Source organism: Ursus arctos, unplaced genomic scaffold, assembly GCF_023065955.2.
Source record: "Ursus arctos isolate Adak ecotype North America unplaced genomic scaffold, UrsArc2.0 scaffold_22, whole genome shotgun sequence".
In the NCBI taxonomy this organism is placed as follows: Eukaryota; Metazoa; Chordata; class Mammalia; order Carnivora; family Ursidae; genus Ursus; species Ursus arctos.
In genome coordinates, this window is record NW_026622897.1 from 45,431,907 (window position 1) to 45,454,349 (window position 22,443).

At 38.6% G+C, this 22,443-nt stretch overlaps 1 protein-coding gene across 13 annotated transcripts in view; it reads left to right on the forward strand.

The window, feature by feature from the left end:
- DLG2 (discs large MAGUK scaffold protein 2) overlaps positions 1-22,443 on the forward strand; it is a 1,327,559-nt gene that overhangs the window by 1,023,575 nt on the left and 281,541 nt on the right. For all 13 annotated transcript variants that reach the window (XM_057316878.1, XM_048217415.2, XM_044390952.3 and 10 more), the window contains one exon: positions 11,343-11,445. In XM_057316878.1, coding sequence (XP_057172861.1) covers positions 11,343-11,445 — 103 coding nt within the window. The remainder of the gene's footprint in view (positions 1-11,342; positions 11,446-22,443) is intronic.

Genomic DNA, 22,443 nt, shown 5'->3' on the forward strand with positions numbered 1-22,443 from the left:
ATGGGTCAAGATCAAGGCAAGGTACAAGATGAAGTCAATGTAAAAAAAAAAAAAATTAGCAGGAGGGAGGCATGGTCTGATATATATACATTTTGAAAAGATCCCAATAGCTGCTGGGCCGAAAAGGATAGAGGGAATGTGGGGGGGCCAGCATGAGAGCAGAGAGCCCAGTCAGGGGGCTAGTGCAGAATCCCTGGGAGAAGCAGTGGCTTTGCCAAGGGGAATGGGGGAGTTGGAAAAAAATAGACTTGCAATATGGCTTGGAGCTAGAGTAAACAGACAGGCTGACGGATTGCACGGGGAAGTGGGAAGGAAAGAGAAGTAAGGTTGGCAGGTAGGTTCTTGGTTAAGTGGTTTGAGTGGTGGATGGTTGTATTATCCATTTGCTGAAAGTGGCAAAATTGCCCAGACACCAGTTCAGGAGAAAATTAAGAGTTTGATTAGTTTGAAAAATCTTAGACGTCCAGCTGGAGATGTCAAGTAAGCACATAGATTTGCAAGTCTAGAGTTAAGAATCAGAGCCAGAGATACGAGTGTCATCTTGTATTTGTATAATATGTTAAAAGTTTCAACTATTTTTGCTTACATAGTCTTGCAATATATTCTTGTTACTCAAAACACATGAATCCTACGTTATTTACTGTGTTTTAGCCTATACTAAATTGGGTTTGGAAAATTATATACTATATATAAGATTATATATATAAATATATAATATAAATATATAAATATTATAAATTCTATATATAAATATATAAGTATATAATAAAATTATATAAACATAATATATAAATATATAATAAAATATTATATATATGAAAATATTTGGATTATTTTCAGTTAAAGACTTGAAAATGATCAGCCCTCTATAAATGGCCTGGTAAACCAAAATGTTCTTTTTTTTTAATATGTGTTTATTTTTTGCATCAGCAAGCCAAATTTAACAGGGATGTTAAGGGGCACCTGGTGGTTCAGTCAGTTAAGCGTCTGCCTTCTGTGCAGGTCATGATCCCAGGGTCCTAGAATCAAGCCCCATATCAGGCTCCTTGCTCAGCGGGGAGTCTGCTTGTCCCTCTCCCTCTGCTGCTCCCCCTGCCTGTGCTTTCTCTGTCTCTCAGATAAATAAATAAAATCTTTAAAAAATTAAAAAAAAATAAAAATTAAAAAATTAAAAAAAAAATAAAGTTAATTATAACTGCCAAGCCATGTAAATATCCAATGCCAGTTTACATTTTGCCTGTGCTCCACGTGGATTCTGGCCTTGAGCTCTCACGCAGCTATTGTCAGAAATGTTATCACTCTGCACCAAGCACAACAGCCTCCAGGAGGAGAAAGGAGCTTAATTAGAAATTTCCACTTCAAACACAATTTATAGTTCATTCACTCTAAGCAGGCTCGAGGGTGTTTGGAAAGTTATCACTGAATGAACTGTTTGTTTTTCTCACGTTGTCAACAAAAAACATATTGGCCATGGAATATATTTGTTTACGAAGCACTGGAGGGGGGACCTCAGTGATTTAGTATGAGGCTTTCTTTCTAGGTGAAGAAACTGAGCCCCAGAGAGGGAAACAGACTTCCCAAAGTGAAATAAGCTAACAGCAGGCTGGTGCTGAAACTCAGGACTCCTCACTCCTAGGACCGTGCTTTCCAGAGTGCCATGCTCCCTCTTTCAGTACCTCTGACCCTAGGACTTCTCCTTGTCCTGCTGAGTCTTTACTGAGACAATTTTATACTAGCCAATTCGTGTGTGTCAGGGGAGGGGTCAATAATAGCTCATAATTATATGTCCTTATTATGTAGCAGGCACTGTTGTAAACTAATCTAACCTTTGTACAGCAAGCCTCTTCTACATCTGGGGCTAATCAGATAGGGGTACTGGCCTTAAGAATCCCAAAACTAAATTGATTATTAGTGCAACTCTTTCTTTAAGCTTTCCTTAAGCTCCAAGAGACACAGCAAGCTCAACATGTTCAAAACAAAATGCAGGGGCGCCTGGGTGGCTCAGTCGTTAAGCGTCTGCCTTCGGCTCAGGGCGTGATCCCGGCGTTCTGGGATCGAGCCCCACATCAGGCTCCTCCGCTGGGAGCCTGCTTCTTCCTCTCCCACTCCCCCTGCTTGTGTTCCCTCTCTCGCTGGCTGTCTCTATCTCTGTCAAATAAATAAATAAAATCTTTAAAACAAAACAAAACAAAATACATTATCCTCTTGTCCAAACCCACTTTCTACCCTGCGTTCCCATTCTAATGGTATCATCACTTCCCTGATCACCTTTCTCAGCTCCCATTTCCAGTCAACATTATTATAAATAGTATTTAAACTCTATTTAGTCCCTAGATGTATTTGAGAATAGCTATCGAGAACCTCCCTCTATGTCCTCTCTCAAGTCTATGCCCCGTTTCCCATAGTTCCATTCTCAGTTTTCTAATTCAGGCTTTCATCATCAACCATTTGTAATATTGCAACAGTCTCCCATCTGATTATCCTATTTTTCGTCCCTTAGTCCTTCAACTCCAACTCTTCACTCTTGCCGTAGTTATCCTAGCCCAAACACGAGTCAGATTGTGTTAAATGTCTCTGTATCCCCCCCTTCCCCACCACCACTTACTGACAAAACTTTTTAACCTGGCATTCAAGCTCCACTTCTGTTGGCACGGTGTTTTTCTCTGTCTCTCCACGGTCTGTGTGAGCCATTCTAGCCTGCTCACAATCCAAGATTAAATGGGATATTTATAGTTTCCTTGCTTCCCTCACAAGTATGTGATAAGGATCAGTTAATACATGGGAAGCTTTTATTATATTTGTTTATGTCCCACCTTATTTAGTAAGAAATATGAGGTGGGAAAACAATTTCCTACTGACTGTAAAACGCTTTGGGGATGTTATTTTCAAGCCATGGAAATCATCAAATTCTGAATTACAGGGGCCCTAGAGATGGTGGGCCTAGAACATTCCACTTCCCTCAGCAGCTCAGTGGCTGGCCTGAGTAAGTTAGTGACAGAGTGAGCAACTGATCGCAAATTTCCACCTCACTACATCACATCACTTTAGGAAAATGAAAATAGATTTCTTCCCTCCTGAGAAAAGTTGGAGCCTTCTACATCATTTAATTCATCTGCTCTTATTATCCCTAGTCTCTCTGAATAAAGTAGAAATAGTTTAGATTCTGCCCCAATTTCTTCCCTGCAGCCCCCTGCCACATACCAACTAGACCCCCACCTATGAAACAATGTGCTTGAAACAGTCCCCTGTGTTCTGTACAGACTAGTTTTAATTGAAATCTGGTGCCAATTATCTCCCCCTTTCCCACTGGGTCACTCGTTTGCACTTTTTCACGACAATTCAGTTAAATTTGTAGTTTTTAACTACTCTTATTCCAGGACAGTCTCACACTAAATCTATTCTTTGATTTCATCATTGCCAATAAAAGCCATTTTACAATCCTGGTTCGTAGATAATAGATATGCTCTAATAGGCATAGCAACCTTGGTGGCCTACTCAGTGGGTGAAGTGTTACGTTAAGTACTTTATTACGTTCTCTAATCATCCTGACAACCAGCCAGCAAAATATAAGCATTAATATCTTTGTTGCGTATGGAGAAACTAAAGCTCAAAGGGGTTAGGTAACTTCCCCAAGGTCCTGGAGTTAAGAAGGGGCAGGACCAAGATTTGAATCCTGGCCCTCCAACTCTAAACCAGTGTTCTTCCCGTGACAGTTTTCATAGCAGGCAAATGACCTGAGCTGGGGTGGAAAACCAAAGCAACCACAACGAGTGATGCTGCCCTATGAGAAGCATTTCCAAAGGGATCCATTCATCACCAGAGGCTCTTACCAGGGCTGGCAACAGCACCTTCCTCTTGCATTTTCTCTAGCTGTAAGCTCTCCTAGGGTACAGGAGTGATGGTAACATAATATTTCTCAATTCTCAGCTGAGAAATGGTTCCCCATTGCATCAAAATAAACTCCAAATTTGCTAATATGGCTTTTCATGTCCTGCACTGCCTGGTCTTTGAAAAGCATTAATATGTCATAGTTAGGAACGCTTAGGAATTTGACTATCAAGCTTTATTAACAATTTCAAGGATAAGAATGATCATGAGGCACAAGCAAAGCAAAGAGAGATTCAGATTGCCTGAGTTTAAGTCCTGGTTTTGCCATTTATTACTAGTAGACCCTTGGGCAATCTATTTAATGACTGTGCCTCAATCTCCTCCTCTGTAAAATGGGCATTATTATGTGTTCTTACTTCGTAGAACTATTACAAGGGTTAAGGAAATTGATAACAGGCAATAATTAGAACAGTGCTTGCCACAGAGTAACTGCTCTGTGCTTGTCAGCTATCACCACCACCACTACCGTCCTCATCGTCATCGTCACCTTCATTTCCCCCCATCATCTCTCACCTCTTTCCCACTCTCCTTTCTCCCCTCCCTGCCATTTGCCGACAACTACTTTCTTTTCTTCAGATGTATCAAGCCCTGTCCTACCTGCAGACTTTCACATGTCCCTCCCTCTCTGCTTGGAATACTCGTGCTACTCCTCTACCACAGCTCTCCATGAGCATTCCCATCCATCCTTACCTGGATAACTCATTCATATGTTGTTTCTGATCTCACTTTCTCCAGAAAGCCTTCTCATACCTCCTCCTACCTTCAGTAGGGGCCCTTCCTTCCCTCCCAGAACTTTCTGACCTTTTCCTGTCTTAGTGTTTACCACCTGCTGCTTAATTGTGTGTTCAGCTGTCAGTGTCCTCTGTCGAGCAGTGAATTGCTTAATAATAGCTGTATGTCACTCAAGTTCACTTCCTCTCTTGAATTGGAAGAGGAAATGACTAAAATGGTTAGTTTTTAAAAACCAAATTTGTCAGCTTTGTGCTGTAGATGCAGCTTTTAGCTGTAGATGGGTACACATTCAAGGGTAATAGCCATAAGTAAGCATCCCTGTTGCCATACTTCACCTCACATGCATTCAACTGAGTCTCTGATCAGGTATTAAATAATATCAAGATTCTAGAAATAACACTCACAAGAGCCACTCCAAAATGGAATGGAAAGACTAGGGGAGGAAAGAGTTCCCTGTCACTAGAAGTATGTAAGCAGAGGCAAGTGATCACTTGATAAGAATGATGTGGAGAGATGAGGAAGGAAGTGAGGTCATTTAACTTAGAAATGAGAAAATTGTCTTCAAATGTTAGAGAATCATATAAAAGAAGAAAAAATAAGAAAGAAGAAATGCTCTGTGAGCCCCCAGAAGGAGGAGTTAGAACCAAGAGGTAGAAAGTACCAGGAAGATAATTTAGATTCAACACAAAGAACTTTTTTCTTTTTTTAATCATGAGAGCTGACCCCAAGGGAAATGGATTTCTCTGAAAGACAGTGAGTTCATCAGAGTGAAGCCAGTGCCACATCAAGCTTAGATAATCATTTGCCTGGAATAACATAACCTGAATATATTTTCCACCCATTCACTTGCTTCTTCATTCACTTACCTCTTTAGTGATCACGTACCTACTATTTGCCAGGCACTATGCTAGGGACACAAGTGCCAGCAAGATGAGCTCCCGCCTTCAGGAGTTCACAAGTAAGCACATTCCATAGTGCTTTGACTGAATCTTTGACTGGGAGAAGTTTTCCAGGTGAAAAACGGATGAAAAATTATGTTCTAGCTAGGGAAAATAGCATGTGCAAAGATGCAGAAATGCCTAAATTAGAGAAATAAAAAGGTCAACATGATGGCAGACAAGGATATAAGAATATGTAAGGTGGCTGAATCATACATGCATACATGCATACAAATGGGCTCTCCCCAATTCTGATATTTTCTGATTTTGACATCATCCATTTTTTTTAGACTTTATTTATTTATTTGAGAGAAAAAGAGAAAGGGAGAAAGTACGAGCAAGGGAGCAGGGGGAGGAGCAGAGGGAGAAGCAGGCTCTCCGCTGAGCAGGGAGCCCAGTGAGAGGCTCCATCCCAGGACCCCAGGATCATGAACACAGCCGAAAGCAGATGCTTAACCGACTGAGCCACCCAGGCACCCCTTGATATCATCCTTTCTATAATACTAAAAAATAAATAAATATTACTGGAAAACATAGTGTCATTTACTCAGATAACCCCTGGAGCTCCAAGGCAGGGGCCCTCGTGGTTGAAGTAGCCAACATAATACTCATCTTTTAAAAACAAACAGGAAAAGGGTTGACTCTGGACATGACATACTATTCACCTTCACATTAGCATCTGAATAAAACCTACAACTACTTGAATCAACTAGAAGTGCTTACATTTCTATTGATTACCAACCTGGTTGTGAAAAACATGTCATAACAAACAGAATTTAGTTTTTTTCTATGATCCAGTGACCGTTGTATACATAAACAGCACTAGATGGAATTTTTCTAGCCTGCCCAAAGCCTTTTGCTTCAGCCTGGCATGATCAAATCATTATAAACTGGGTCATGATGTTTAAACCAGGTTGCTTGGGGCCATCGTAGAGCTGACCAGGGTGCCACACCCAACTCTGTTCTGTCCATCTCAGTGAGCTTGAAAGGCAAGCTTCAGAACTGGAATGCTATAAGCATAGCCCCTCAGAATTGACTAGAATATTAAAGGAAGAGCAGTAGGAATTAGAATGAAGAGCTCAGGAGTTTTCATTAGACTGTTTTAAATCCTTAACGTCTTCCAACTGTTTAACCTTGAACAGGTTAGTGATTCTCTCTGAGCTCAGTTTTCCTTTTTGTAAAGTCAGAAAAATAATCCCAGCCTCCTAAAGATTATGAAATAATGTATAAATATCTAAGTATAATAATATAATAAGTATATAAGTATAATAATTCCCTGATATATAATATATATAATAAGTATATGAGCATGCTTGAGGCTCAATGAATGTTAACTGGTTATACTTGTCAAACTCAAGAGCAGTGACGTCCAATCTCCCAGTTCAAAGTAGAAAAACAGAAATGATAAATATAAGAGGCTCTATCACACTTGGTATTTTATTTTAATTTTTTAAAGATTTTATTTATTTGAGAGAGAGAGAGCACACAAGCAGGGGCAGAGGGAGAGGGAGAAGCAGCTTCCCCACTGCGCAAGGAGCCCAAAGTGGGGCTCAATCCCAGGACCCTGGGATCATGACCGAGCCTAAGGCAGATGCTTAACCAACTGAGCCACCCAGGTGCCCCACACTTGGGGCACTTTATTTTAAAATGTCATATCAGAGGCACCTGGGTGGCACAGTTAAGTGTCCAACTCTTGGTTTCAGCTCAGGTCGTGATCTCAGGATCGTGGGACTGAGCCCCACGTCAGGTTCCATGCTCAGCCTGGAGTCTGCTTACGACTCTCTCTCCCTCTCTGGGGTGTCTGGGTGGCTCAGTCAGTTAGGCATTTAACTCTTGGTTTCTGCTCAGGTCCTGATTTCAGAGTCATGGGATTAGGCCCCCCATCAGGCTCTGTGCTCAGGGGACTCTGCTTGAGAGTCTCTCTCTCCCTCTCCCTCTGCCCCTCCCTCCACTCATGCTCTCTCTCTCTCTCGAATAAATAAATCTTTTAAAAAATTATTTTTTAAAAAATAAAATGTCCTATCAATGATGTAAACTGTTTTTGAATGCATCTAAAAATGTTATGTGAGGAAAGATTACTGATAAAAACTCAAAACCTCAGGGAGGGAAATAAGAGTCAAAGTGACCTTGAAAAATACAACTGGAAGAGAACATGTTTCCTGGAGGAAAATCAACAGCTACCTGGGCAGTGTGGTATTCTTCAGGATAATAGCCAGATTTGGTTATTACTGGCCCGGTAGAAAATGAACACACACCCATAATGGGGCACATCTGCTACAGTGGGAAGAAGCCTGGGCTAGATGAGAGAAGCCTGGGGCTGGTCCAACCCTATGCCTACTCCGGTATGACTTTGGGCATGTCCCTTCTCCTATGGGAATGACTTTAATGTTCTAATGTATAAGTGCTGGATGAACAAGTTTCTAAGGCATTTAGTACTTCATAGCAGTCCCCTCAGGTCGTGATCTCACAGTCGTGGGATCGAGTCCCGCATTGGGCTTCACGCTCAGTGAGGAGTCAGCTTGGGACTCTCTCTCCCTGTCCCTCAGTCCCTCCTCCCCAGACACTCTCTCTTTCTCTCTCTCAAAAATAAATAAATATTTTTTAAAAACTATACAAATAGAAAATATGTGAAATAAGGAAACTGCCATTTTATGCAAAAAGAAATGTAAATAACCAGCAAACATAAAAAAGATGCTTAACTGCATAATTGTAGAAAGGCAAAATTTAAAAATAAAATTATCTATGTATCAGAATGGCAAAGGTCAAATATTGAAGTATATGCAGTTTCTACAAGACTGTGAGGAAAGTCAGTCATATTTTATTTATAGGGGTATGAATTTTTAGAGATAACTTGGCAATAGCAACAAAATTTAACACTCATACCCTTTATTCAGCAACTTGTTGTTATGTGTTATTTATTGTAGCTTTGTTTATAATAGCAAAATACTGAAACAACCTAAGGGTCCATCAACCCTGCACTGGTAAAATAAATTTATATTGAATAACAGAACACTTCACAGCTATCAAAATGGATGAGACAATGTATAGGAATATGTGAATGAAGAAAGTTCTTAAGATATATTAGTAAGTGGGGGCACCTGGGTGGCACAGTGGTTAAGCGTCTGCCTTCGGCTCAGGGCGTGATCCCGGCGTTATGGGATCGAGCCCCACGTCAGGCTCCTCCGCTGTGAGCCTGCTTCTTCCTCTCCCACTCCCCCTGCTTGTGTTCCCTCTCTCGCTGGCTGTCTCTCTCCCTGTCGAATAAATAAATAAATCTTTTAAAAAAAAAGATATATTAGTAAGTGGAAAGAATAAAGGTATAAAACTATGTGTAAAATATCTTATTTGTATAAAATTTTAAAATTGTAACTTGATAAACCTACTTATATTCATAAAAATAATCGGTAGTATGTGCAAAAAGCCATCAAAATGCTTATCCTTAAGTAATAAGAGTTGGAGGGACCATTTTATTTTTACGCCTTTCATATTTTGCTTTAATTTTCATATATGTACATTATGTACATGTTATTTTTTTTTTATATCAATACATTATTTGGGCAAAAAGATTCTGGCCTTTTTCTTTTTGCTTTCTCCTTTATTAGTTTGTTTGCTTAGTGAATAAATAATCATGTTAAAAACACACAAGAGAAAATTAAAAGAAACAAATAATGCCTGTGACTTAGAAAGTATCTTTCCAAGGAATTTACCCTTCAGAAACACCTTCCTAAGTGTTCATAGTAGCAAAAATCTGGACACAACCTTATAATTTAAAATGCTGGGGATCCTTTTGAAAAAAATGCTGGTCCATCCATATTGTGGATTACTAGACTCTTGTTAAAAAGATAAAATGGTATGAGCTGATATGGAAGTTGTCCAAGATATATTGTTAAATGAAAAGCAAAACAGAAACAGGTTATAGAATTATACATATATGATCTGATCCTACTCACTTAACTAAAAATGTGATGATATATTAAAATATATAAAGACACAGAAAATTGTGTGCGTGCACACACATACAGTAGATTTCTAAAAAGTATGCACAGAAAACTGCTAACATTGGTTAACTCTGGGAGTGAAGATGGTGAGATTTTTTTACTTTTCCTTAGGTACCTTTATGAAACATTAGAATTCATTGACCATGATCATATATTATTTTTTTAACAAGAAGTTAACCCTAATGTTTGACAAGAGATTATTTGACCCACAAGGTTTGTGCATTCAGCTTCCTGTAGGCAAGAGCCCACATCTTATTACTTTTCTTGTCTCTTCCGGCTGTCTGAGTCATATTCTGACTCATCCGTACCTAGACAGTCTCTGAAATGACTGCCATCTACTAACAAGGAAATCCGAATTCCATATTTCAAAGGGGCTTTGGACCCAAAGAGTCTCACAATCGCTTCCTTCCAAGGCCGAAGAGGATTGAGTCTCAGGAGGTGAAAGGAGAGTGGCTTAGCTGGTGAGTCTCACAGTCAGGCCACACCCAGCTCAGTGGACTTCTCGATGTTACCATGTCCTCCATGCTCTCAGTAAGGAGCTCACCAGAATAGAAAGCCAGGGAAGAGGCATGGACAATTATAAAAGTGGAAAGGAGACTTTCACAAAGCTATTATGAGAGGACTAGGATGCGGAACTAAAGATTATAGATACTCCAGGCCTGACAGGGAGACAGAAGCAACTCACCATCCACCACCCAGTATCATTGTCGAAGAGGATAGATGAGAGACAAAGTAAGATTTTGTATTTTACATGCAACTGGTAAGGGGTTTTTTTTTATTATTATTATTTGTCATGGATGGTAGCCAACTTCTCTGTAAATAAAAGGAAGCAGAATTGCGGCATCAACTGCAAAAAACCAGCTCTATGTAGGTTAGAAAACTAGACTTACTGTGTGTTCAGTGGAAGCAGAGAAGCTTCTTAGGGGCCTGCCTGGTTCACCTTTGTCCTCCACCCAGAGTCCCTCTCCTGGGGCACAAACAGAGCCCTGACGTTGGAAAGCACTCAGTAATTATATTATGTTGACTTAGACTGAATTGATTTGAGAAAGATTTTAGCTTTTACTTCTCATTAAATTTGACTTCAGAATGATTTTTCCCTCTCGGCAGAGTTTTGTGCTTGTTTTTTAGATGTTCTGTTTCTCTTTTGGCATTGACCCCAAAATGGGAGTTAACAACAGCAACATAGACTCCAGGCATTCTTTATTTCATTTTGTCAGAATTCATTCTGGAGTTGTACATGAGAAATGGGGCAGTCAAGTTTATTTTGGAACAAGGCTCAGGGCTGTCTAACCAAGCTCGGGATGACAGGACCAGGCATATGACCAAAAAGAGGGATTTGGCAGGTAGCCAGCCCCATTTCATACAGTCTACCCAGAACCTCATCTGAATATATTAATCTGTCAGCACATACTCGTCTATGTACATTACATGTGTCTATCCCTATTATCCTGTTTTTCCTCTAATTTTGAAGGCTCATATCCACCCCAGAAATCTAGGAAACTCACAGAGGCATATTAAATGCACACACTAAAATTCTTGTAGACATGCATAGACAAAGTTTCAACCCAGACATGCCATAAACGCCACAAAATGAAATTTCATGTCTCTGCTAACTAAAAGTGGTCAAGAGCCTGAAACTTGCTAAGTAACGCTCAAATGCCTTGGTAGGACAGGAGAGGTTTTGAGGCAGGTGACATCATCTTAGCTTCTCAGTGGAGAAACATTTTTCTTCTATCAGAGTAATCTGCCTTATGAAATACTAAAATTCTCTGGTTTCCTTTTCCAGGTGAATGGTATTGACCTCCGTGGAGCATCTCATGAACAGGCTGCGGCTGCGTTGAAGGGGGCGGGACAGACGGTGACCATCATAGCACAATACCAACCTGAAGGTCAGTGAGAACCCAAACTCATAATGTTCCCGTTTGTTTCCTTGTGAATACGTACCCACATTTCTGATCACCTGTATTAGCCAGTCTCCACCAACAAGGTTTTTTTTAAACTTAGCTATCCTGAAAAATAGGAGCTCCACATCCAAAGAGCATGAGGCTTTGTTACTCATAATCTTCCAAAGAAAACATCAGTTAGAAATTCCTATTTGAAATACGAATTCAAAAAAAAAACAAAAACAAAAACAAAAAAACCTAGCATCTGCTTTATTATTTATGTTCTTATCTGGTACAGGCTTTTGGTCAGCAATGGATACTATAAAAAGAATTAAGGTGGACTAAGAATCAAATTGACATGAGACAGATGAACAGAAGAAAATCAAATTTAATGACAAACGTTTGGGGAATCCTCATAGATAGGCAAAATAAGGTGTATATGTCATCCTGAGCTAAAAACTGGGCAGGGGTCTGAGACTTCAGAGGAAAGGAGTCCACTTCACAGGGGCCATAAGAAGAACAGATATTAGATATTTGCCCTGCCATATAGATGGGTCACTTGGATAAAATTGGTCTCTGCGAATAACCCTTGTTCTGGGAAAGACCCCCAACTGAGATTCTTCTGTGTATTTATGGGAGGGGCAGAAGTTTCTCTTGAGCCTGCAGGGTCTCAGTTGCCTTCAGGTCAAAATCCGCAGGCCAAAGTGGCACATTTGGTGAGGGAGGCTGGTTGGCCTGAATCCCTTCAGAAGCAAGAAGAGAGAGAAACAGACCATGAGCAGTGGACCATATTCTCTCTTTGTGGCATGAACTCTTACTAACACTAACACGGTTTTTAGTTGTCCTTGATGTGGGTTTTTGTTTGTTTTGTTTTGCTTTTTCTGCTATAGTATCACTTGTTCGTAATACACTACTGTAAACCCTGAAACTTGGTGAGATGTCATAAATAGGATTAGCCGACTGAGACTTGAGATACCCTAAATTTCATTAGCCATACCCTGCGCTTTGGTTTGTTTCTGCATCTGTTTCTAGGATCAGAATGACGCTCAGGGAGACAACTGGGATGTTACCTCTTGTGTGGTTGATTTGTATGTAGATAACTCCTTTTGTTAATGACATGCAGTTAAGCACCCATAGTGGGCTAGACTTTTTACAAAAAAGCAGAGGGGTGTGGTTTCTGTCTTTAAGAAATGTAGTTGATTACCCTTGGTCCCCGTGGCTAGCAGACAGGACTATTAAATAGATAAACATGAAAAGTACAAGATGCCCTTAAGGGAGAGCCTTTTTGTGGGGGGGTATAAAGATCTTCTTTGACCTATTAAAATGATTCTTTCTCAATGTCAGTTGGTCTGTTCTTTGGAAGACTGAGGTTTGTTTCTTGCCTGTGATGTCTTAGATTTTACCATAATGGTGGCCAACCACATATTTCACGTTAAAATAAAACATTCTGCCATGTGTGTTTTGGAATGTTACATTTATTTTGCTTGACTTTAGAATTTGCAATTAAGTTATAAAAAAAATTGTATTAAATGCTTTCTCCTATTGGCCTCGCCCAGATATGGCCATAGAGCGGGAAAGGGGATTTGTGGTTGTAAAAGATGGATGATGACAGCACCATGAGAAAATGTTCATCCAGTTTTGAAAGTATTTCTACTTCTTAAAAATTAGTAGACATGTCTTCTAATAGGAATAAATTGGCTCCAGAAGCATCCATTGTAAAACAGAAAATAAAAACATTTGGGTTAGCGTAATCTGAGGAGCAAATTCTACTTCGTATAGAGTAAGAACTTTCCTGTGGAATTTTTCCTTTTTCTTTATGGTTGTTTTCGTTCAGTCTCAAGCTGTATGCCTTCACCATACCTACCACATGGCATAAATATCCCAGGCTGTTTTCCCATTTCTGAAAAATTTCATCTCTAACACCAATTACACCAATTAGAAGCACTTGATAGTGAAGATAGCCATTCAAATGACCTTGAACAGAATGATTTTAAACTTTAAAGGCTACAATAAAGGACAAGCATGTCATAGTTCTATCAACATAAATCTTCATCTTAAGCTTCCTTACAGCTTTTGTTTCCTTTAAGCAATATACTTAATTTGGATACTATGCTGTACTTTGTGAAGATGCCTGTTCAAAGCACGTCTTAAAAATCATGTAAATAGATTTTCAAAGTGCTTCTAAAGAAATTTGTAAATAAAAACAACAAGCTTATTTCAAAATGCCAAAGTACAGATAGGATTCGCAGAACTTGCTATTTTAATAGTCTAACTGTATTCTAATTTGTCACAGCTTTAAATCAGTTGGAAATTTGGTAATGTAATATCAAGCAATCCTCTTTCCCTCTTTGTAAATTTAATGTGCAACTGAGCCGTAATTTAACTATAGTTTGAAATGGAAAACTGATTGTTGTTTAGATCATTTAGGGACACTTAAATTCTACAACACTTTTAGGAAATAATGAACAATTTACCTTTAAGATAACAAGTGAAAAGAAGAATATGCCATGAGAGTCCATTAGGAAATTCTTACCAGATCTCCCTCATTTGCACCAGTACTGTGAGGTATCCATGCTAAAACAAATTTTATTGACTTCTCTTTTCATATGGTCAGGAACCAGGCTCCCAGCAAATAAGATTTTCAGTTACATTCAAATGCTTTTATCAGGAATATACTAGATTCCTTCCTATTACTAGATGTTCAGAAAATTTGGCTCCTACCCCCATCCCAAGTCTTTGTCTTTAAGGAATGTTTTTTTTAATCTTACTGAGGAGAAAGGACTTAGACACATTTAACAGAGATCATTTTCTGATGACGTAGACCAAAATTGTATAATAATGACACGGTCTCTGAGAATTACGGGATGTCAGAGAAGGGATAAAGCTGCAGGAGTCAAAACAGTACAAGAGTACTTCATGGAAATGGGGAATGGAGCCAGACTTTTAAAAATGGGTTTTCTATTCTGAAAAGCAGAGAGGAATATCTTGCTAAACTAAATAAGATTTTGAACTCCATGTGTGCAGGCACAAAACCTATATTTTGTTCACTGATAAATCAATTTTTAGTGTTATACATATTATTGGTATTTCTTAAAGAGTGCTGAACTAGTGAATAACATTTACAATTCTTTAGCACTTGAGTTTCCACTTGAAAGTAATTGAAGATTGGAGGGATGATTCAGTTTTACTACTTGCATTTTTTTATTTTTGCTTCAAAGCAGAAAATAAATGCTAAACAAGTGTGTATTGCAAAATATAAAACAATTTCCAACTGTGTTTTTCATAAGACTTAGCACATTTTTGGAATAGTTATAAATAACTTATAATTATCATAATGTAACAATAAATGTCTTCCTTGGCAAGTTTCACCATGCAAAGTAAGACCAAAGTTGTTATACTTACTTCTGCTTAGAAGGAGCTTGCCCCCAGTTGTCTAAATTACTCTAAGCATCATTAAATCTTATTCAGTGTCTAGTTCTAGGTAGTAGAATTAAAGCCACATTTGAAGAGTCACATGCAAACAATCTTTCTGGTGGCACGATTGTGATTCATTTATACCCTTTTTTTTTTAATCCATTTTCTATCACATCCTTACTTGGAAACTAATATGTATTATATTGATATTAGGAGTAAATAATGAAGTTATTTTATCTATTTCTTTTTTTAAAAGGGTCATGTATCTGATACTTAAAGAATAATTCTACTTAAGCAATATGGGAAGTTAATTCTTATAAACTCCAATTACTTATATTCAGTTAGTGAAGTTACGCCAACACCACTTCAAAAAAGGAACCATAATACCTTCCCTCTCCCCACACATGCATATATATATACAGTCCTTTCTTATCCCCTTCCAACCATCTTCCCCATTGCTTTCAGAATTATGGTTCTTTAGGATATGACCCCAAGGTATCTGTGCACAAACTCCATACCCTTCACAATATGGTCCCAGCAAACCATCCTCCCTCCTCACTCACACCATCATCACCCACCAGCTTCATCCTTTTTTACCCTCCCATGCCACTTGGGACTGCTTTCTGCTCCTCAACACTTGGTCCTAAGCAGTCATGTTTCTGGGCCTTTGCTCATGTGGGTTCCTCTCCCTGGAATTCCCTTTTCTCCCTTTCTCCCTTTCTATCCCTACTCATTTTGAGGGCATGAAGATGTCAATTCCATTATGAAGTCATCTTTTGTCTGCTAAGTCAGTGTTGACTGATTCTTTCTCTGAGCTCTCTAGACCTATATTCAGATAGTTTGTGTGTCCCTTAACATGATTTGCACAATTCCCCACTCAAGTAAGCTTCTAGAGGCAAGAACCCATTTATCACTCATTTTATGTCCCAAGCGAATTTGCACAATACGAATTTGACTATACTTTATTAAAGAGTTATTGAATGGGTCTCCATTTGTTTTAGAAATGTAATATAATATCTTCAGTGTGCTGGCAAATAATTAATAATAAGTGTTTAAGAAATATTTGCTGAATGAATATTGAATGAATTGCCTGGGGTTCTGATATTAGATGCAGAAAATGGTAAATGAATCCCCAGATTGGACATTTGGTGTTGATGCAGTTTTTAGGTGATGCCTTTTTTTCTTACAAAGAAGTGACCCTAGTGGATAAACATCCTTTCTCCTGCACTGAGGAAAATCTACAGCTATTGTTCTGTAATATAACACAAAGAAAAGATGATTAAATTTCTAACATTTTTTTTAAGTTCCAAAACTCAACTTTAACACCACTGATGAATTTCAAAAAAGTCACTGGGGCTCCTGGGTGGCTCAATCTGTTGAGCATCCCACTCTTTGTTTTGGCTCAAGTCGTGATCTCAGGGTCATGAGATCGAGTCCTGCATTAGGCTCCATGCTCAGCATGGAATCTGCTGGAGATTCTCTCTCTGTGCCCCTCCTACTCATTCTCTCTCTCTCTCTCAAATAAATAAGTAAATCTTTTTTTTTTAAAGTCATCAATGTAACCAAATTATACATTTGTCAAAAAGGGTCTAACAGCATTTCTCTGAATCAGACTGGAGCAAACCTTTACAGCATTTGCTGCCTTCTCACTATGTAATAATACCTCTACTTATTGTGAGATCACTGACTGGGGTTGAAGTAAAAAACCACCAGATATTCACAATGAGAATGGAGTGAACAATATAAATTGTTGGATAAAGCACAAAATAGAGACAATTAATTGCCAAGGTATTCCTATGACAACCACCAATATCCTCTTGTTTTAATCTGACTACCCGGGGCATTGTTTTGGACACTGCAAAGCCTTCAGAAGGGCCTGCAAGCAGGGAAGAGGAGTTCAGTGGGGGTCCCCATCAGCAGGCAGGGACCTGGGTAGACCATGGAGGGGTCTGATCTTGTCCACCTTTTTTTTTTTTTTAAGAAAGCTTCTATTCAAATTCTAGTTAGTTAACATACAGTGTGTTATTATTTTCTGGCATACAGTATAGTGACTCAGTACTTCCATACAACATCGAGTGATCCACCTTTAATTTTTTAACAGACTACTTGAGTTCCTGAAAGAAAAGCCCAAAGGACAGAATTAAGTATTTCCTGGAGACTTATAAATGTGGTCTGGTTTATGGAACTGTGGCAGAGCGGCCATGTGGTTTGTTTACACATGTATTCGGTTAATGGATATTTTTACTGAACACTTATTATGCCCCACTCAATGTTCTTAGGAAATGATAAAGCAGTGAACCAAAGGCCCTCTCAAATAAATATTAAATTTACTAGATGATGATCAGTAATATAAATAAACAGGAAGAAAGGTAAAAGTGATAGTAACAGAGAAATATATGGTGAGTCTAGAAGGCCTAGCTAATAAGTTCATATTTCAGCAGAGATCTCAAAGAAATCAGGGAGTAAGCATGCAGGAAGCTGGGAGAAGAAAAGAATTATTCGAGAGTCTTAGTCTACCAAGTGTGGTCTATGAACCAGTAGCATAGATCTCAATTGAGAGCCAGTAGGAATGCACAGTCTCAAGCCCCAACTCTGGCCTACTAAGTCAGAATCTACATTTTATCAAGATCCATAGGTTACTTATATGTACATTAGCTTGACAAGCAGTGCACTAGAATATTTGAGGACCCTGCAGAAATCGTAATTTGTCACTCTGGGTTGGACTCCCTCTACCTGGAGTCCAGGGCAACGTCATATAAGGCGGCATCACTAGGTTTGATTTCTGGCATGTGTTACTCAATGATTGGTCATGGCTCAGTGGTTTTACTAGGGACAGGTCAGGTTGTGGGGGATCTAAGAAATTCATGTGTCACCTCTACCTAGCCTATACCTCCCCTCTAAATACAGTTTATCAAGCAAATTCATAAATCTTGCTAGACCTCCTCATCTAGTGAAACAGTGAACCTACTCAGGCTTCATTCCCTTTCATTATGGCCTCTCCTGCAAGTGAGTCGAGAAGGAGTTGAGTGAGGATGAGATAAGATTAAACTTCTACCTGATAGATGACTTTACCCACACCAAAAAAAAGTCATTAAAGCATCACTTTAAAATTTCTTTAGGGGCGCCTGGGTGGCACAGCGGTTAAGCGTCTGCCTTCGGCTCAGGGCATGATCCTGGCGTTGTGGGATCGAGCCCCACATCAGGCTCCTCCACTATGAGCCTGCTTCTTCCTCTCCCACTACCCCTGCTTGTGTTCCCTCTCTCGCTGGCTGTCTCTATCCTGTCGAATAAATAAATAAATAAATCTTTAAAAAAAATTTCTTTAAGTAACTAATTATATTTTAAAGCAGAAGTTCATTTCAGTCATCTTTTTTACTCCTTTTAAATTGTGAAGCTAATTCAGAAAGAAAGGTACTCATTCTTTTCAGAATGAAGTGAAGTTCTGATCTTTTTGAGATTTACTACTCTGAATTAAGTCACAAACTTAAACCAGAGCTGGACACCATGGTTTATTTCTCTGTAAGGTCAAAGATGTGATGAAAACTTAAAATGAATATGTAATTTACCCTCTGAAAAATACAGACACCTTCTATACCTAAAGGTTCCCAGGAATGAGAGTATCTACAACATCCAAGCAGCTTACTTATAATGCAAGCTGTATTTCTTTAAATCAATGTCTACATAAGTTTATGCATATGAATGAGCAGCTGTGACATGTTGAGATAGTTTCTCAATGCAAATAACTGCATCTTAAATGCCCAGGAAATATTCATAAAGTCCAGCTGTAGGTCTTGGTCAGAAATTGCATCAGCATCATCAGGGAACATTCAGGATGAGCTTTGGAATGGAAAGTACTGTGCAAGACTCTGAACTGGGAAGAGAAGACTGGTATTCTAATGCCAACTCTAATTCTAGCTGTGTGACCTCATGCTAGTTATTCATTTTTGTGAGTTTTCATTTTCTCACTTAGAAAAAGTTAGGATGAGTAAAATATTTTCAAAAGAACTCTCCAGTTAGCTGAATTCTAGATAAAAGACGTAACCCGTCAAGTAGTATAGAAGTATGAATTCCATTATTTGAAGATTTCGTCACTAATACTGCATCTTTGTGCTTTGCATTTTTTACATTCTCTAAGAAGAAATAAATGCACAATCTGGTTAACTTGGTGCATTCTCTGTGGTGTAACTAGAATCATTGAGAAATGGAAATTAAGAGTTAGAAGAATCCTTAAAGATCACCTTATCCAGCTTCGCAGATGGGGAACTGAAGCTCAGTCCACAACCACATAGGAAAGCAGTTCATTATCTAAACATTTGCTACTGAGGTCGAGGCTAGCTAAACAGCTAGTAAATTCCTTAATTCTTTGAATTTACTGTAGTAGCTCATGATGGCTGATGGCTTAAATAGCCCAAGGAATCTAATCCAATTAGATTTTTATGATCAAAAGGGGGGTTGAAAAATTCTTATGGAGCCTCGGGGCTTTCTCATGCACATAATTTCACTTTCATTTCTAGCTTATTACTCTTGTTAATTGTTTTTATTCCTATATCACAATTGAATGATATATATGAGAGATTTGAAAGTGTAAGCAATTACTATTAATTAAAAAAATAACTACCAACCTGGGAATATTGATAGTTCAAGAAACAGTTCAACTATATTATGCTTTCCCTCTTCCCTCTCCTAACTTCTTCATGTGGCATCCTTCATCCATCTTTCCATCTATCCATCCATCATCAGTTCATCCTTAGTGAACTGAAATTTGGATTTCTCCAAATATGTTGCATTAAATCTGGTTTAACTACTTTGATTGGCATATTCTAATTTTTACCAAAACGTTAAGAAGGAAACTTACATAAGACTTTATATGACTCTAGAATTTTTATTGCTTAGCCATATCTTTCTCCACAAATCTCTCTCATATGCATACAGGCTCCATCAACAGGTACTGCCTCCTCCTAACTAGAAATCTCCCAGGATGTCCCTTCACTTAATGTATCTTGTTCCTAGCCTTCTCCCAGTTGTTTTTTTTAACTCCCCAACCTCCACCACAGCGTATGACAGAAGAGATGATTCCTGCAGACAGAGGCTGCAGATTCATGGGACATTCTCTCCGGATACTTCAGTGATTAATGATGCTGCTTATACCCCAGTTTGGACCTAGAGTAATGTAATGGGGACAAAGTGAGATATCACTTCCTGACTCAAAAAATTCTCTTGACCTAATTATCTATCCTGGGAATACAATATCTCAAACTCTTATCAGGGGGGCTAAAAATATTTACAAAGCTGATATAGGTCCTTTCCCTTCCTGTTATGCCATCTCTGCCCAGCCTCATAACAACTTTCATTCCATAATTAAACATATTGATCTTTGGGTGTCTCATCTTGTGATTCTATGATATTTTGAAGGACCCTTGGCATCCAATGACATAAAGCACTCACTAGCTAATACTGAAAGAAGGCTAAATAAATCTTTGTGCTAGAGACATTTTGACAACCAAAAAGATCTCTTAGATCCATCCCTTGCCTTAGCCATGCCCAGATCAAATACATGGAAATAAAGGGTCCTAATCATATTCTTGACTATAAAAGTATTACCGACTGAACCCAGATCCTCCACAGATAAGGAATTTCAGGACATTATAAACTACTTTTAAAGAATGTTCCACAGAGACAAGCAGAAGGAGAATATAAGCTAAAACAGATCTAAAATACCTACCAACTTTACTCCATATTCTCAGTGCCGAGTGTAATTCACCTCCACATTTGTTTGAAAATTCCAGTATTTAAGCCAACCATCAAATTTAATAATGAGTAATGAGGCACTTTTCTTCTCCCTTCCCTGGCTCTGCAGCTGATGCTTTTTTGACCGTGCCTGAGCCGCATCACTTTTCTCAACAGCGATGCCCTTGTTTGTTAAGTAAGGTGGTTAGAGAGATTATTTTTAAGGCTCTTTCCAGCTGACACTCTATGAAATTTAGTTACTGTGTCTTCTAATTAGAACGTGTCATCAAAGAACAATTATTGCAAGCAGATAATTTCTGAATGTTCTCATTTTATTCCTCAGATTTTAAACACATGGAAATTCTGCTTTCACCCAGTTGGTGGCAAGGTGAAAGATCTGTATCTGTGGAAATTGCTCTCTCTGTGTTTAAAAGAATTTGAACCCTCCAATAATGGTTTTAAATTTAATTCAAGTAGAAACACTTATTGCTTGTTGGGGCTTTCAAGATTAACAATTTATTGTACATTTATAGACCCCTTATAGCCTAAATCTTACCAGTTTCATAAATTAAATTAAATTAAACTAAATAGTAACTACCAAGCTTGGAAATAGATTAATTGGAGGTGAAAAGGAATAATATGGAAAAAAATCAATTTCAATAAATAAAAGATTCAGAAAGTTGCAATAGTGGTGATGTCTTCAATTCTCACAATCACAAATAGTAGTAACTTTAGAATGGAAAAGCCAAGCCAAATATAAAGTATACATCTTTAATGTTCTTTATAGATTCCTAATCCAAATAGGATTCCTGGTAGACTCATTGACTAAGTCTATAAAAGACAAAAGTATCCAAATTATACTTCAGTTCAAGATAATCTTCTCTTATTCATTCAGCTTTCTCATATTCATGTTCCCACTGCTAAGGATAATTTGCTTCCTTAATAAGAGTTGCTGACACATTGGGGAAATTAAGTAACGGCAGAACAAAAATTCATTCATTCAGTCTTCATTCAGCTAATATTTATTAAATGTTTCCAGTGAGTGACACACTGCCCTGGACATTGGAGATAGAATGATGAGCAAAATAGACATGACCCTTTCCCTGATATACCTACAGTTAGCAAAGTAAAATCACACCAGTGAATCATACAAGCTCAGGTGAGTGCTCTAGACACAGACAAGAACTTAAATCTAGACTCTGAGAGTCTACATATTCAAGTATATTCTTTGCATATACCCAGACCAAACCAAACCAAAACAAAAAACTCTGACCTAGATAGAGGGTCAAGAAGGCATCCCAAGGAAATAATATTTTTTTGAATCTGAAGGGTGAGTAGGCATTAATTTGTCAAAGCAGAGCAGAGGAAGCAGTTGTGGGGAAGAGGGGGGAAATGTATGTGAGAAAGTGGGAGAAACACTGTGCATAAGGAAGTGAAAGAGGGAGGCATGGGCAGATTATGGAGGACGGGTATTTGGGTCTTTCTCCTGAAAGCAATGGTGTTGAAAAGTTTTAAGCCAGAGGCTGGAAGAATCAGAGTTGTTCTTCTGAAAAATAGCTCTGGCTGCTGAATAGAGAATAGGCCAGTAGAATTAAAGAGGCTGGGAAAGACCCAGTTAAAAGGTGCTTATCCAGGTGAAGTGGTGGTGGTAGGCTTAGAGTAGTAGCAGCAGAGATGAAGAGGAGTAGACAGACTCATGGGGAAACTTGGTGATAAAGTCAGTAGATTTACATGTTGGCTTATTAAAATACATGAATTCATTCATTTTGTTAAAATATGGGACAGCATGATTGACTGTTACAAGACAAATAAACCCCTCAGGGAAAAGCATGTTTTATTCATCTTTATACCTTAGTCCCTAGT